We start from the raw sequence: 17,650 nt of genomic DNA on the forward strand, positions 1-17,650 counted from the left end.
CCCAGGTGCTGAAATGTCTCCCTTGGATTGCTTTGCTCTTATGAAGGTATTTTCACGCATGAATAGTGGTTCAAATGGATGTTTCTGAGAAGGGACGGCTATGGAAAATCCTACTCTACCATCTTGCTTGGGAGACTGACTGACCTTTTGAATATTTTTACTTACAGTAATGCTATTTAAGGAGTAGATGATTTATCCAAATGTAGATGGAATGGGATTAGTCCTCTCTATCAATCCCTCTCCCTCAAATCAAAGGAAATAGCAATCAAGAGGCAAAAACTTTGATAATCTGGTTCACCTTCTTTGTGTTATTGTATTCATTTCTGTTAGCCATGTAAACAAAGTTTTAATGCCTTAATGAAACATCCCCAGTTTTTTCCCCTCTTTCATTTTTCCAGGGTCCACACATTCCACAGAGAGACACAATTTTGTGGGTACAGCTCGGCCTGGATTTTAGTCATCTATAGTCATGACTTGTTATTGCTTATATTAAAAAATCCTGTGCAGTGGTGCTGGGACTATCATGGATGAGGTGCCATTACTCACAGCAGATGGAGACACAGGTGGTGGCACAGTGCACAGTGCACAGCATGCCCTTAGCAGCAGCAGCAGCAGAGGAGGCTCCCTGCAGTCCCAGCCCCAGGTGCCGATGCTGCCCCCTTGCCCCTTCTGCTCTTCCTCCCTTCACTGGCACCATGGCTGATCAGCTGACCAAAGAACAGATTGCTGAATTCCAGGAAGCTTTCTCCCTGTCTTATAAAGGTGGTAATGGCACCACCACAACAAAGGAACTTGGAACCATCATGAGGTCACTGGGTCAGAACCCAGCAGAATCTGAATTGCAGGACATGATCAATGAAGTGGATTCTGATGGCAATGACAATATTTAATTCCTCGAATTTTTGACCATGATGGCTAGAAAAATGAAAGACACATATAGTGAAGAAGAAATTGTGAGGTATTCCAGTCCTTGACGATAGTGGCAATGGTTACATCAGTGCAGCAGAACTATGTCATGTCATGACAAACTTAGGAGAAAAACTAGCAGATGAAGAAGTAGATGAAATATCAGAGAAGCAGATATTGATGGAGACCGACAAGTTGATTATGAAGAATTAATACAGATGATGACTGCAAAATGAAGACCTACTTCCAAACTCTTTTCCCTGTTCTAGAAGAATCAAATGGAATCTTTTACTTACCTTTTGCAAAAAAAAAAAAAAAAAAGAAAAAAAAGAAGAAAAAGAAAAGAAAAAAGTTTATAATTTTCTGTTTCTGTTTCTTTCTTTCTTTCTTTTTTTTTTTAAGACAGACTCTTGCTCTGTCACCCAAGCTGGAGTGCAGTGGTGTGATCTTGGCTCACTGCAACTTTTGCTTCCTGAGTTCAAGCGATTCTCATACCTCAGCCTCCCAATTAGCTGGGATTACAGGTGTGAGCCACTACTTTCGGCTAATCTTTGTGTATTTTAGTAGAGACGGGGTTTTGCTATGTTGGTGAGGCTGGTCTCAAACTCCCGGAGTCAAGTGATACGCCCACCTCAGCTTCCTAAAATGCTAGGATTACAGGCATGAGCCACCATGCCCAGCTGATTCATTCTGTTTCTATATAGCAAAACTGAATGTCAAAAGTACCTTCTATCCATACACACAAAATCTGCATGTATTTGTTGGTGGTCCTGTCCCCTAAAGACCAAGCTACACATCAGTTTTACAATATAAGTACATGTACTACCTTAATAATAAGGACTCTTCAAAGTTCCATTTAGCCATGATTAATACACTGTTTGGCTGCAGCTTGATGATTGAGAGCAGTCAGCCATTTGTATTAAAAAAAAAGAAGGAGAAAACAAATCCAAAACCTATTCAAATGGGTTCTGGTTCAATTTGTTTAGTATAAATTGTCATAACTGGTTTACTGAAAACAAACATTTAAAATTGGTTTATCTTAGGATGATGTGCAGAAAAATGGGGTGAAGGATAAACTATTGAGACGTAGCCCCACTAGCGGGATGGTCATCTTGTACTTCTGTGTGCTGTGACCCGTGGTGACGATGACATACGCTGGTGGCATGCACACGTATGTTGATTTAGTGTTGTCTGCATTGTTCTAGAGTGAAATGGCTGTCACTGTTCACACACATTTTTAACAAAAAACCTTTACCAAGGGAGCATCTTTAGACTCTGTTTTTAAAACCTTCTGAACCATGACTTTGAGCCAGCAGAGTAGGCTGTGGCTGTGGGCTTCAGCACAGTCATCAACATTGCTGGTCACCAAATTACAGTTTACTTCCATTCCGAGTTGTAAATGCTAGTTTTTTTTCCCCAATAAAAAGACGATTAACTTAAAAAGAAAATTCTAAGGAATCTACAAAATGACCACTAGAGCTAATAAAAAGTTGCAGTCTATATGGTTAATATGCAAAAACCAATGTAAATTTAGTATGCTAACAGTACAGAATTAGAAAATGAAATTTTAAAAATTATATTTACTGTAAAAACAGAAACATGCAATGTTTTGCAATAAATCAACAAAAATGTGTAAGATCTCTATACTGAAAACTACACAATGGTGGTGAAAATATTGAAGAAAACTTAAATAAATGGAATATATACCATGCTTATGGATTATAAGTGTCACTATTATTAAGATAGCAATTCTTCCCAAATAGGTGTATACATTCCATGGAAGCCCAGTAGGACTTTTTCTGGGAATTGACAAAATGATTTTAAAATCTATATGGAAATGCAAAGCACCTAGAATCTGCAAAGCCATCTTGAAAAAAGGGAAAAAAAAGTTGGCAGGCTTATGTTGCCAGCTTTCAAAACTTATAGAAAGCCAGCTGGGCGCGGTGGCTCACGCCTGTAATCCCAGCACTTTGGGAGGCCGAGGAGGTGGATCACGAGGTCAGGAGATCGAGACCATCCTGGCTAACATGGTGAAACCCCGTCTCTACTAAAAATACAAAAAATTAGCCAGGCGTGGTGGCGGGCGCCTGTAGTCCCAGCTACTCAGGAGGCTGAGGCAGGAGAATGGTGTGAACCCAGGAGGCGGAGCTTGCAGTGAGCGGAGATCATGCCACTGCACTCCAGCCTGGGCAACAGAGTGAAATTCTGTCTCAGAAACAAACAAACAAACAAACAAACAAAAAAACTTATAGAAAGCCAATAAAGCTACAGTGATCAAGACAGTGTGGCACAGGCATGAGGATCAACAAACAGATAAAAGGCATAGAAAGGCCAGAACTGGTCCTGCTATTACATGACTATACCTAATTTGGGAACAGTGGTTATCCTTGTGATTATGGATATAATTACAAACATGATTATACTCAACTTGGGAACAGTTTTTTTTTTGTGCCTATATTAAGTGTTGTCAGGTCAAGGAGGTATGTACTGGTTGAAAAAATATCCTGATTTGTAGGAAAAGACACAGCACATTGTGATGTTTTAGAGAGTTAAAATTTGGAGCCATTCTCTATATTCATTGGATAGAATCATCATCCCTCCTCTGCCTTTCAGCCTATATAATCAGTAAGAATTATATGGCAGATAAAAATCTGGCATTCAAGGATGAATCAACTATTAGACAATTGATCTCATTTTCTCATGTCATCTATCTACATCTCTCATGTCATCTGGCATATCATATGTTCTAGGTCAGTCCTGAGTTCAACTAGTCTGTCCTGTGATTTTCACTATTATTTACACTTGTTAGGTCACTATGGGGTTCAGAATATTAGTGTGAGGTGGTGGAATGGGTGCTTTTTTTGGAGCAGTTGTGGGGTGGAATCCCTCCTGCATGACCTGAGGCCACAAGAAACCCCTTCCACCACAGGTGGTAGCAGTATCACATGTAATAAACCCTCGTCTGCCTTGTTACATGATAAGCACTTTGTATACCTTAGACATTCTAACCTGAATCAACCCTAAAAGGCAAGGTTATTTTTTTCTACTAAATTTCCAACAACTAGGTGAACTAAAAGTAAGTTGAAAGACCAATTCTTACAAAAGAACGATTGTCAAAAAAAGAAAGATAAATTCTTCTGAAGAGACAAGAGACATAGGAGCAATTCAGACAGGAAACTTTTAATGGATTTTAATACAGGGTTTACATGTTTTGAATCTGCAATTCCGAAATCCAAAGCAGATCTGGAAATTGAATGTTTTTGGCAACAAATTGGGTGGCAAAATCTGAACTATTTGTAGCTCTGTGTGCTGACGAGCATTGTGAGTGCCCTAGAGGGGCATAAAGCTTTTGCCCACAAAATCCTTTTTTTCCTTGGAGAATCTCAGTGGAGTTGTGTTTTGAGAAATAGTGCCTGACATAAGTTTGGTATTGCTACCAAACTCTTTATTTTTTTTCTGCATAACTTTGGATTTTCCGCTTCAGTTTGCTTTGACCCACTCTTTACAGTTTAAGCATGCCAGGTGGTAACTTGATGGCTTCGCATCTTAATGATCGCATCTATGTGCATAATTCTTTGGGGTTCGCGGAGCAGTTTCACATTCATTATCTTGTTTGGTCCTTAGTAAAACTCCTTTATTTTCAGCACCGAAGAAGTAGAGACTCAGAGGTCACACAGCTGGCATGTGGCAGAACCAGCCACGCCATGCCGCCATGCTGCTTTGAGGCCCAGTGACCCTCAGGGACTTAGCAAAATGCCATCTTCAAAACAACTTGTCAAGATCCTCACGGGCAGTCAGTGTCATGTTTTATATCGTGTACAACCTGCGACACAGGGCGCAGCAGGCGTGAGTGCCACTGTCTAGGGACTCTCCATACCATTCAGCCTTCAGACGCAGGAACGGGAATCTCAAGCCAGCTCTATGTCCCAGGTTTCTCTCCAGTCTCACCTGAGGTCGAAAATTCCGAATGAAGTAGGTGATAGTCTATTGATCTGAAGGGCATAGTGGTTCATGGGATTTTGCTGAGTCTACATCAGGTGTCAAAGAGTCTGGTGCCCAAACCTTGGCACGTGCACGTGACTGATTACCTCATTGTCAGAAAATGTGGGAGCCCGGCAGCGCTTGGGACCACCTGGCTCAGACTCTTCATTCCAGACCAGACCACTGAGGCCCGGGCAGCGGGGTCCACTTACAGGACGTCGGAAGGCAGTGGGCAGGAGCTGGGCTCCTTCCTGCCGGGCCAGCTCTTCGGAGGCGGGCGCTGAGGCTTCGGGACTTGAGGGCCTGATCGCTGCGCAGGCCGCGCGCCACCCGCAGAGGGCACCCGCGGTCCGCCGCGTTCCAGGGCGCGGGCTCTGGGGCTGGCCTCTCTGGCGCGCGAGGCTTTGCTGAGATTTAACAGAGGGCCGTCACACTCACAGTGTAAGAACAGACTGACAATTCCAGGGCGCTGGCTTTTATGAAAATAGGAAACGCCACGATGCACTCTAACGTGGAGATGGATTCGTCTGTGACAAGAGGAAGCTTGTTTGAAAGGCAGATTTCGGGAAAATGTAGGGAGGCACGAGCATTGGCCGAGCTCCTCAGAAGTCTCTGAACAGTTCTGTTATCCAGGCCGCCGTTCACATTGAGATGAGACAGGTGGAAAAGAGAGCTCGCCCTTCTTGCACTGTCACACGGAGCGGCCCTCTCCCCGTGCAGCGTGGGGTCCCCTGGGCGCGGGCGAGGCTCAGGCGGGACGCGGCGGAGATCGAGCTCGTCCCTGTGTGGACCCGGGCAACTGCCGGCGGGCGAGGCCTGGATGGTGGCCAGGCCGCAGCCGCCCGGACGTTTGCGAGCGCCGAAGGTGGGTCTGGAGGCGGGGACCTGGCCCTGCGGTGCCGGTGCCTGCGGGGCGGGGCTGAGCCGCCGGCTCGACGGGCAGGGAACCCGGCTCCCGCCTTCCAGGCCACGCCTGGGGTGTGTGAGAGGGGACCCTCGGCCGGCAGGGGGCGCTCTCCTACTGCATCCGCCCGGTCACCGCGGGATCCCGCTGCTCCAGCCCGCCGGTGCCGCCGTCCCACCTCCTCCCTCAGCCCAGGTCTGCCTTCGCCTTCGCTCGCCGACCCCTCCCTCCTCCTGCCTCTGAGTCCCGCAGGGAAGCTGGGCTGGGCGAGAGGGTGTCTCCTGGGTCCACCGTGGAAGCCCGAGGCGGGGGTGCTGAGTCAGCCCAGGGCTGCCGGCGTGAGCTGCAGGGCTCGCCTGGGGCTCATCCTCTGCCCGGGGCGCGGGGAAGGCGAGGGTCGCTGTGCTGGGTCTGTGTGCTCAGTGGCCACGCGTCGGCCTCAGGACTGGGAACCAGGCGAGAGACACAGATGTGGGTGATTTCCCTGTGGAAACTGTACCCGAGGCCGTGGGAGTGGAGGGCACTGGGCTGAGAATGGGGACAGGATGCCCCGAGGGCCCGGGAGCGGGAGGTGGAGCGGGTCCCAGACGGCAGGGGCTCAGAGGCAGCGGGACTGGGAGAGCCGCGCCGGGGCCGGGGCCGCAGGGGTGTGCAGGGAGCTTCCTGCCCTTTGCACCTCAGGCTCCGGGAGCTGATTTTTTTCACCTTTGGCAGGTGCAGGATCTGCGCTTGCAGCCACCTTACTTCGTGGGCTGTACCTGAGGTGACAGGCAGGGTCTTCTCCGATGAAGTTACCCACACGAGTCACCATGGGATGACGGTGAGCATGTGCCACGGAAGGTAACACTGAGCGCATGCGGTTAAAGGAGCAAGAGGGAAAGGGTGAGGGCAGACCAATGGTCATTTTCACGACTCTTCTGTGTTAGTCAGGGTTCTCTAGAGGGACAGGACTGATAGGATAGACCTATATATGAAGGGAAGTTTATTAAGGAATATTGACTCACACGATCACAAGGTGAAGTCCCACAATAGGCTGTCTGCAAGCTAAGGAACAAGGAAGCCAGTCCGAGTCCCCAAACCTCAAAAGTAGGGAAGCCAACAATGCAGTCTTCAGTCTGTGGCTTAAGGCCCGGGAGCACCTGGCAAACTACTGGTGTAAGCCCAAGAGTCCAAAAGCTGAAGAACTTGGAGTCCAGTGTTTGAGGGCAGGAAGCATCCAGCTTGGAAGAAAGATGGAGGCGGGAAAACTCAGCCAGTCAAGTCCTTCCACGTTCCTCTGCCTGGTGTTATCCTACTTGCGCTGGCAGCTGATTAGATGGTGCCCACTCAGTTGAGGGTGGGTTTGCCTCTCCCAGTCCACTGACTGAAATGCTAACCTCCTTTGGCAACACCCTCACAGACACACCCAGGAACAGTACTTTGTATCCTTCAATCAAGTTGACACTCAGTATTAACCATCACACTCTGCAAGGAAGGTGTTTTATGTCCATTTTCTAGAAGAGAAACTGAGGCTCAGAGAAGTTGTTATTTGTCCAAGATTACAGAACTAGTAAACCATAGAGCCAGCTTCTGGCCAAGCTTGAACGATTCAAAATTGAAGCCCTTTCCACTAGGTCCCACTGACATCTGGATTCCGCCTGACTACTGGATGCACAATTTCCCCTTAAGTCAGTTCCTCTGTGGTTGGGCCCAGCTGCCCCGCTTGGTAGAATTATCCAGTAGACACTTTTCAGTCCTTGTCTTCCACGCCATCCCTCTGGTGTTTGACCCAGACCGTGCACTCCTCGCAATGTTCCCTCCTCTGACTCCTGCAAAGCTGCCTGCTTCCTTCTCTGCCTATTTCTCCTCGACATGTTTCATTGGCTTCCTCCTCACAGTCCACCCGTGGTTGCTAGTGCTCTCAAGGTTATGTTCTTAGATATCTTCTCCTTTAACTTCACATGAAGAAGCACAAACCACAATGGCATCATGGGCATGGAGGGAATAGTAACCTAAACAGCCAGTGGATGTCAGATCCAGGAGCTGCTGGAAGATGACACAGATGCATGGCCCAAGTGAGGGGGTGGTGGGGAGAGAGGGTAGGAGCGTTTGTGAGCAATGAACCAAGCCATGTCCAGACGTGGGCTTAGGCAGAAAGATGGGGAATGTGGGGGTCCCAGGAAGCTAGCCCTTAGGAAATTGTTTTGGGTGGATGGGGGAATTTGACATGCGGAAGCTTAAAACTTACATTTCTGAAGTCATGCCATTAGGTTAGGGACTATTTTGAGTAGACACTTCAGGAAGCCTGAGGCGTCAGGGCAGCCATCAGGAGCTTGCTTTCCGTGGAGCTCTTTGAGAAAGTGCCCAGAGGGTTTGAAGTCCAACAGTCAGGATTCATAGACACTGGGGATAAGATTTGTGGATCACAGTGGGACAATAAAAATTGCTTTTCCCCTGGGGCATGAGGGAGAATCTCTAGGAATTTGCAGAGAGCACTTACAGAATGACACATGGTGACACTCACATGCCATCAGCCCAGCTCCAGAAGGACTTAAACTTTTTCACAGAAAGAACAGCAAATTGGAAAGAGCAAAGCTCCCTTTCAGAGGCAACTGGAAGCCTCTCCTCCCAGTCTGCATGTCCCTGGGGCTCTTCCTGTCCCTGCTGCTCTGCACTGCTGTTCCAGAGGCAAACATGGCCCAGGAACCACATTCAACCCATCATCTCCTCTGGTCAGCTTTTAATAGAGGGTGTTTCAGCTTAATTTTTAGTCAAGAGCAGGCCCTGGGGCTCTGAGATCACTGAATGTATTTGGCATTCAGTTATGAAATGAGCCCCTTTAGACAGACCTTGGACTTCTTAGTGGCATCCCAAGCCCTCTATGCCCTTAACTTAGGCTTGTGATGAGGTATCCTTGTGTCTGCTGGTCTTCCTAAAGAGGACCAGCCCCTGGAGGCAAACCTCATTGACTAATCCAGGTACTCTTTCCAATGTGTGGGAGGCCCCCACTAGGCTGCGGTTCTCAGCTGACTGGAGCTGATGCCTCAGAGGAGATGTGCTGACCCACTGAGCCCTAGATCTTTCTAGACGTGCTTTTACTCCACCCTAAATTCTCCAGCTCTCTTTGCTCTTGATTTCTGATTTGTGGCTTTGTGCTCCTAACTCTCTGTTTTTTCATGTTGTTTTTTCTGCTTAGAATGCTCTCCCCGTCACCCGACAATTCCTCAGGTCGAGACTACCTTTTCAGACCTCAGGCCACTGTGACACCAGACAGCGGCACAAACTCATGCTTCCCTCAGTTTCCACAGAAAACCGTGGAATCAAGGAAAGACAAACATGGGCAATGGCACAGAAGGGTGAAGCAAAAGACAACCACACCCCGATCTCCAGGAAAACTTTCACTGATGTCAAGGTGAATGGTAATCAATCGCCAAGTGTACCTCAGCCTCCTGAGTAGCTGGAACTACAGGCACAAACTACCTTTAGAGATGGGGTCTCATTATGTGTCCCAGGCTGATCTTGAACTCGTGGCCTCAGGCCATCCTCCTGCATATCTGGGATTACAGGCACAAGCCACTGCACCTGGCCCTTCCTTCTTAACCAGTACAGGAGGGCCATGAGGAAGGTGGAGAACATGGGGACACATTCCCAACCAGCAAGAATGCAGCCCATGTGGGCTGGAGACATTCTTCATGCCCTGTTTTCATACATTGTGACTAGCCCAGAGAGATCTCTCCACTCGGGGATGAATGAATACATCTTTCTTTTACCTACCAATCACCAATCACCTGCTGCAATACACCATGCAGTCTCTGGTGTGTTTTAAGCACAATGATTCAGCCCACCCTGACATGGGTCTCCCCAAATCTTTACCCAAACAGGTCCGCTCCAAACCACATTAACAAGCCACGAGGCCTTTATCAGGGATTTTGTAGGTGTTCAGTGTAGAGGGTTTATGCTGCAAACCCTATGGTATAACTTCACTTAAAAACCCTCCAAATATATCTTTTCCCCTGGATTCTCTCCTGGAGTCAGCAGCCTCGTTTTCCTCCTAAGAATCTCTGTGTCTGGGCCTCTCTGGCTGGGCTGCTGCAGCCCCTGACTTCCCTCACAGTTCCTCTTAGTCTCTCCCATTTGCATCTTCATCCTCATTCACTGCTGGCCTAACATAGATTGTCCTTGGGATTTGACCCTGTGCTGGAGGCTACTGGCACTCTCCCATGCCTGCCCTCCCTTCTCTCTATAATAATGCATTTGGAATTTTTAGTTGGGTGAACAACCACCCAGAGTAGACTCTACTTCCCAGTGAGGTGTGGCCGTGTGAATCACTCCGATGGGACACGAGTGACATGTGGACACCAGCTCCAAGAAGGGCACTGAAGAGCAGCGACACACTCCTTCTCAGCCCTTGCCTCCTTTCTCCGGGAATACTGTGGTTAGAATCAGGACAGCCCCCTGGAGGCTGTGTGCTGAAGCTCTGTGCCTGAGCCTCAAAGAAAAAATAGAACATGGGCCCCTGATGGATGATTCAACCTTTTATTTCAACTTAAAAAAATGTTCTCAAGTTTTCTCTGTTGTATTTTTTTCTACATGCATTATTTTTTTTACCATCCGTAAAAAAATAATTTGAGGCCTATTTTAAATCTTACTTTATCGACTTCCATGATTTTCTCCTATCGCAGAAAAAATAAAATAATTGATAATTAGATTCTGAAAATATTTTACAGTTTTGACAATAGGAGGTTGGAGTGCTGGCAGCAGAGGTCCCATTTGGGCCCCTGATTTTCTCTCTCCAGGTCTTCAAGTCTTTAACTGAGCCTTGCGTCTACTGGCCCTGCTCTCCTGCAAACTATTTGACCCTAGGATTTCCCTTCACCGCAACATGTGAGGAGCAAAGGAGACAGAGTGACGGGAGTCAAAGGGTGGTGTTGGTAGAGAGAGAAGAGTCAGTTCCTCCTGTATTCCCGCTGTTTGAGGAGCCAATAAAATGTTTTTGTTTAGGGGGAAGGTAGTTACTGGGCCTTCTACTCATTCATGATCAAACCTGGACAAAAACCTGAAGTGCTGCCTCTGCTTCTCATCCTTGTACAGGTCTCAGAGCCCAGGTCCAGGCTCTTTGACTGCAGGAGTGGGAGCTGGGGTCGAGGAGACAGACTGTACTGTATGCTGACCTCCACATTGTGAGGCCTGCTCCACTGGAAATCGTCTGGAGGGAGCTGTCGTCACAGCTCTCAGATGGCCAGGCATGCCTCCTGCCTTTGCCATCTGCACAGTCCTCTCTCAGAGGAATGTGGAGAGATCGCTTTGCCGGAGCCTCCTCACTTAACCTGAAACTCGGGTCATGGTCTGAAGGAGGCAGTTCTGCATCACTCTTAATGATGAAACCAGAGGAAAGAGGCTCTTACTGCTCTAGTTTTCTAAATTTCAAAGATGCAAAGTCTCAGCAAACTCAAAATATAATTGACCTTCCCCAGGAAAAAATCTGCATAGTTCTGGTTCTCTGGCTCTTCTTGATCTTTCTACCCAAGGAGGTCCTATTCACAGAACCATATATATCTCTTGCTAATCTCTCAAGTTAAATGGTAAATATTATTTAATTACAAACCATTGTGCTAGCTGCCCAGGGTAAAGAGTTTGTTGTCTGCAGAAGCTCATGACCTAGAGAGAGACAGTCTCATGAGTGAATATAAGGGCAGGAGCTACCACAGATACACTAGCAGAATTCAGCAGGTGTGTGGCTAGTTTGGTTGGGAGGAGGAGGATGCTTGGGTCTATGGAAGCTTTATAGAGAAGGACCGGGTTGTGAGCCAAGTCTTATGGGATGGATGGCAATAAAGACATCCCAGCCAGCAGAAACATCTTCTGGAAATAGTGACCCAAGCAGATATTGGGATATGAGGTGCATGAAGGGTGATGTTGGTGGTGGATGTCATCACACAAAACTAGAAATCAGACGGGGCTTCGAACGCCACAGTGTATGCAAAGGATAATTCTGTATAATTTCAGAAAACAAAAGTGACATGTAGGCATCTGCGTGTCAGATGAAAGAGGAAAATGCAAAGACCATTTAGGAATGGTGCTGGCGAGTGTAAAGGAGACCACAAAGGAGGACGTGCAGAAGACCTTCCGCACTCGGCCGGCGGGTGCAGCGATGGTGATGGTGTGGACCAGCTGAGAACCTGCCCTGCTGTGCCAAGCCCACTCCACTAAAAAGGGCAGCCAGCATTTTCCTCCCACACTCTTTGATTGCTTTTGATATAATGACAATTCGTAATATTTTTATAGAGTAGAAATATTCAGTCCTTTCTTTACTAAGGTTGACCAAAATTTTGTTTCTTTTTGTTTCTTTGTTTGTTTGTTTTGAGATGGAGTCTCGCTCTGTCACCCATGCTGGAGTGCAGTGGCGCAATCTCGGCTCACTGCAACCTCCGCCTCCCGGGTTCAAGTGATTCTCTTGCCTCAGCCTCCTGAGTAGCTGGGACTACAGGCGCCCGCCACTAGGCCCGGATAATTTTTGTATTTTTAGTAGAGATGGGATTTCACTTTGTTGGCCAGGCTGGTCTCGAACTCCTGACCTCGTGATCCACCCGCCTTGGCCTCCTAAAGTGCTGGGATTACAGGCACGAGCCACCGTGCCCAGCCCAAAATTTTATTTCTTATTGATAGTGTAGAAAAGGAATGGTTTTATTTGCAAATTTTACAAAAATATTCATCATGTGAATTTAAGGCCAAGGGCTTGGAAGCCACCCATGCCAGTGAGGGCCTTGAGACCTCTGCTGTCACTCCTCTGTATCTTTCTTGAAAACTACTGCAAGGCTGTAATCTGGCAAAAACAAATAGTGAATTTTAAAAAGCTGTGCGATCCAGGAAATAGTGGATCCAAACCAAGAGAGCTCTGAAGAGAAGTTCCTGGAAGACAGTAATGCACCAGTCCTAGGAAGCAGTGAGTTTTCCTCAATGTGGGAAAAGCAGAGCTCTTTCCCCAGACACACAACACAGATATTTGAAGATACCAGAAGACTCCCATACAGAAGCTCAACTACAAATGGCCAGTCTATACTTAGGACTCATAAAAAGGTCACACCATGAAAAGAAACTACATTTTTCAGCACAGAACTGCTAAGATGGAGAGGAAACCTGACCCCAGCTGGCTGCCTGCTATCTCTGACAGCTAAGAATCCTAAATTATGAATCAGAGCAGAAAAGGGATTAGTGCAGTGATCTGGTAAATATTTTATTTCCCATTTTGACTTTGATTAATAAATAAACATCAGTGATTATATTTTATAAAGAAATAAATTCGATTTTGGAAAACTTATGTCTGCCCCCATGAGCTTGACAGTTTCCCAATACCTAATGACTTCTCTGATGAGATAAGCAATGGCATGAACAGATGTGATTTGCAGTATCGTATAATGAAATGTGACAACATTTGGAAAAGTTCATAACTCAAGGATCCAGTATTTTCCAAATGACCAGTGCATTTTGCTGCAAAATGCTGCTTGAGTAAAAGATCTATTCAAGCTGCAATGTCTATGAGTGTGACAGAATAAGAAGCCTTAACTGACATGGTTTCACGTTCCACATTGCAAGGAACCTTTGATAAGCTACTATTTTTGCGTGTTGGTGTAATATCAAAAAGAATATCCACGATTACCCCAAAAAGATGAATACTCTTCCCTTTTCCAGATTTTCTGCAAATATTTCAATCATGATAGCATACCACAACAGATTAAAGATATTTGTGAAAACATAAATGTCCCACTCCCCTTACTAAATTTTCATTTGAAAATCATTGTTTTTTTAAATAATTTTTTCATTTATGTTAACATGTAGTTTATTATTGTTATTTTAAATGAATTAATAAATACTTGAAAAGTTTCTTACCTTTAATTTCTATTTCAATGAGTACTGATAGATTTAAACCACATAATCAAAGCTCTTTGGAGTCTTTAGTAATTTTTTGAATACATTTTATTCAGCACAATCTCTACCATTTAAAAATTAGGTGTTTATTCCCACCATCCTCACCTCTATTACTGATTTACTTACAAATACTCCTAGAAACCTCTGGAAATTCCTTGTATGCCTCCTCCTGTAGACATATTGCACTGACATAGCATTGAAACCCCCATGTAGGGTCGTGTGGGGAGAAGGCTCATTGTCCCTCCCCGGCCTTAGGGAATTGCAGAGGCTGTCATTTTGCAGACACACAGGGGCGTGTGGAGCTATTCTTGACATGGAGCTTCAACAACAAAGCTCGGCAAAACACAAAATGCAAAATAATCATGTAAAACATTAAGTGGCACATTATCAAATCACAGCTTGTAAATAATGCTGTTATTGTAATTCTCAGGTTCTCAGAGAACCATAAGTTCAACAGAGGAAAATGGCTCATGAGACAAAAATGTCCATGTGCTGCCTACTCTGGTAAGATCAAACAAGTATTGAAGCCAAGCAACAGGGTTAGTCCAGTTTGTATTTGTGCTGACAGGTGGGGAACGTCAACTCCGGGAGCGCTGGAGTTTTCTCATGGTTGGTTTCTGTGCCATTAGCATGCCCTTGCAAGTGATCACAACTAGAATTGTTGTTACTGCTCTTCACGGGGTCTCCAACATGAGTTGTTGAATTGTGATAATGGGCCCTGTCAACTGAGTTTAGTTCAGGCGGGCACATAGCTGTCTGATCTAAAACTGACATTTTTTTTTTGTAGTTTTGAAAAGGTTCATTAAAATCAGGGCTGGGTGTGGTGGCTCACACCTGTAACCTCAACACTTTAGGAGGCCGAGGCGGGCAGATCACCTGGGGTCAGGAGTTCGAGATCATCCGGGCCAATATGGTGAAACCCTGTCTCTACTAAAAATACAAAAATTAGCCAGGAGTGGTGATGTGTGCCTGTAATCTGTTACTTGGGAGGCTGAGGCAGGAGAATCGCTTGAACCCGGGAGGCAGAGATTGCCATGAGCCGAGATTGTGCCACTGCACTTCAGCCTGGACAACAGAGAGAGACTCTGTCTCAAAAAAAAAAAAAATTCATTAGAATCCAGACTTGCAAAGCATGTCAACTTATGGCAAAACATGACATCCATCTCAAAACCCTGCGTTTTCATTCAGTAACTTTGCAAAGCACTGCAGTAGTTGATGTTGTAGGGTTAGAACTTGGTTCGCGTGATACTGCTCAGCTCCTTTGGGTGCGGCCCGTCTGGGTTCTGACTCATAGCAGGGTTCTGAACTCCTTCCTCTTGGCATTTGGTTGATAGGCATTAGATATTCTTCTTATTAGGAAAATTCTAGAAATGACTGCAAAATAACTCCTGTAACCTACAAACTGAATGCTGATCACAGGCTGAGCCCTCTCTGATGAATTGCGGCCACAGTGATGAGGGTCTGCTGAATCACCAAGGCAGTGAGGTGTGGAATCCGGACACCAGGATACACATTCCACACTCAGCTTGACTGCAGTCTGGAATACTGCCTGGGTTAGTAGCAGCACATAGTTGGACTTGAATTGCACGTAGCCCACATAGCCTGCGTAGACGTTGGTCATGTAGCGCGTGAGAGGTCAAGAGCCTGCGTTGATGACTGAGGAGACTTCCAGAGCCCACTCTCCAGGAGACTCCAGTTGATTTTCACATAGCCCTCTGCACAGGCAGCCACAGCCCTACCAAATGCTTCAGTAGCTTCTGTGCCCCATTATAGGTATAAGAATATTGGGGTGGTGCTTTGCAACCTCATAGGACTTGAACATAGTTCAAAGCTAGGTTAAAACCTGTGGTGGAAAAAGCCCGCTGTGGGGATTAGTAACAAAGGCCTCTGAGGAGTAACACTACTTCAAATCTTGGAACCACAGAACACGAACTTTCAGGTCACTGTTTGTGGCACTATGCTCTGCGGGCCGTCATCCAGGTTCCCCGAAGTGGTGGGCTTTTCCCAAGTGGGTTTCTCCCCTTCACAGCCTAGTGCTTTACTCTCATGAGGTTCCTTTAACCCTGCACACAGGCTTGGGGACTTCCTTATTTCTTTGCTGGGTTTTGCATGGAAAAACATGCTTTTCTTGGGCATTGATAGAAAAAGTGAGAAAATGAAGGCTGTGGAGGCAGAGACTATGGCTATGCGATGAGGTAAAAGTGTGACCCATTCTCCAGGGATGCCAAGCGTCAGCCTTCATGGGGGCCGCTGGGTTGGTTGTTAGCATGACACTCCTACGGTGGCCTCTCACTTCCTGACAGTGTCTCAGGGCTGACCATGCTGCATGGGTTGATACAGTAGGCCACCTGGGAGCCAGTGAGTATCTTGGAGGAGAACTCGACAGCCTGTGTAGTCTTCATTCCTTAGCCCAACAAGAGCAGCAGCTGGGGAATGATGAAGCAGAGCCCTTAATGAGAGGGTGATGGGCTTGTGGTGATTCGAGAGGACAGACACCGGGAGCAGAGTGTGTCCAAATGGGAAGGACCTCATCTGTGATCTCTGTGCTCAGGTTTTCACTTGGTCCAGATAAATAGGGGATAAGGAATGATTCTGGCGGTCTTGTCATGGGGACAATCCGAGTAAGCAGAAGAGCATAGTGAGATAACGTTGAGGAATTGCTTGGCAAAGTTCTGAAACCATCCACAGCTGTTTCTTCCATGCCCTGAGTTTCTTTCTTTCTGGAATCAGGCCTTCAGATCCAATTTCTGCTCATTCCGGCTACTGGCTGCTACACATCACAGACACATTGCCCTTTTCTCTTGCTGGAATCTCTCATACTCCTTCACGTAATAATTTTAAAACATGAACAGGGATCTTGCGATCAAAAAGTTTAAGAATTGCTGCATTGGACAAGTATGCTTGGAGGAAAACATTTATTTTCTTCTTGACAGATTCTTCAAAAACATTAATTTGTTAATAAATTGGGAGTCTCCCAGGGTGAGAATTGTTAATCAAACTAAATTTGGCCTGAGGCTGCCTCTGTACCTTGAGTCTCTAGTGAACTGCAGGTTTTCCAAAATTTTAGTGTTCATTAAAAACCTTGAATTTTCTCATTGACAACTAGAGTTATTTTCTTTAAAGCAACAGGCCCAGTTTGTTCATTTCTGAGCACATGTCTGCCTAATATCCAAGTGTAAATAACATATTTGTCTGTCATTCATTCTTTAAGTGAATTTGGCGTTCCATGAAAAAGCTGGCTAGCTTCGCTTGTAAATCAAATTTAGCGGCCGGGAGCAGTGGTTCATGCCTGTAATCCCAGCACTTTGGGAGGCCAAGGTGGGTGGATCACAAGGTCAAGGTCAAGCTATCGAGACCATCCTGGCCAACATGGTGAAACCCTGACTCTACTTAAAATGTAACAATTAGCTGGGCATGGTGGCACATGCCTGTAGTCCCAGTTACTCAGGAGGCTGAGACAAGAGAATCGCTTGAACCCGGGAGGTGGAGGTTGTACTGAGCCAAGATTGTGCCACTCCAGCCTGGTGACAGAGTGAGACTCTGTCTCAAAAAAAAAAAAAAAAAAATTTAGCACAAGTGTTTTCCTTAGGATGACCGTCACGGCTCAGCATTCAGCAGAAGTACTTTATGCATGCGTTTCTCCAAAGATGATATACAAATGGCCAAGGAGTATATGAAAAGATGCTCAGCATCACTGACCACCAGGGAAATGCAAATCAAAACCACAAGGAGCTATCACCTCACACCTGTTAGGATATCTAGTATTAAAAAAACAGAAACAACAAAGGTAAGTGCTGCAAGGATGCAGCACAGGAGAACTTCTTTACTTTGTTGGTGGAAATACATTTGGTACAGCCATTGTGGAAACATCATGGAGGTTCCCCAAATATTAAAAATAGAACTGCCATGTGATCCAGCAATCCCAGTACTATGCACCCAAAGGAAATGGCATCA

General features: G+C 46.1%; 1 protein-coding gene and 1 pseudogene across 1 annotated transcript; both read left to right on the forward strand.

The window, feature by feature from the left end:
• Positions 1-663: 663 nt before the first annotated feature.
• LOC129490556 (calmodulin-1-like) lies at positions 664-1,161 on the forward strand (annotated as a pseudogene).
• Positions 1,162-5,386: 4,225 nt separating this feature from the next.
• On the forward strand, positions 5,387-13,088 carry LOC134731484 (uncharacterized). The gene is made up of 7 exons (XM_063609966.1): positions 5,387-5,416; positions 5,608-5,826; positions 5,895-6,262; positions 6,506-6,611; positions 8,967-9,182; positions 10,567-10,654; positions 10,862-13,088. Exons 1-7 carry the CDS (start codon positions 5,387-5,389, stop codon positions 10,888-10,890), a joined length of 1,056 nt encoding a protein of 351 aa, XP_063466036.1. The 3' UTR covers positions 10,891-13,088.
• Positions 13,089-17,650: the final 4,562 nt, after the last annotated feature.

The sequence above is a fragment of the Symphalangus syndactylus genome, chromosome 9 (assembly GCF_028878055.3).
Source record: "Symphalangus syndactylus isolate Jambi chromosome 9, NHGRI_mSymSyn1-v2.1_pri, whole genome shotgun sequence".
NCBI lineage: Eukaryota > Metazoa > Chordata > Mammalia > Primates > Hylobatidae > Symphalangus > Symphalangus syndactylus.

Excerpts from the sequence above, each read along its gene's own strand:
- LOC134731484 (XM_063609966.1), top strand. The coding sequence starts at position 5,387 with ATGCACTCTAACGTGGAGATGGATTCGTCT. Across the intron at positions 5,827-5,894 it reads CTGAGCCGCCGGCTCGACGG|GGGGCGCTCTCCTACTGCAT; the intron begins GCAGGGAACCCG and ends CTCGGCCGGCAG. Across the intron at positions 6,263-6,505 it reads ACCAGGCGAGAGACACAGAT|GTGCAGGATCTGCGCTTGCA; the intron begins GTGGGTGATTTC and ends CACCTTTGGCAG.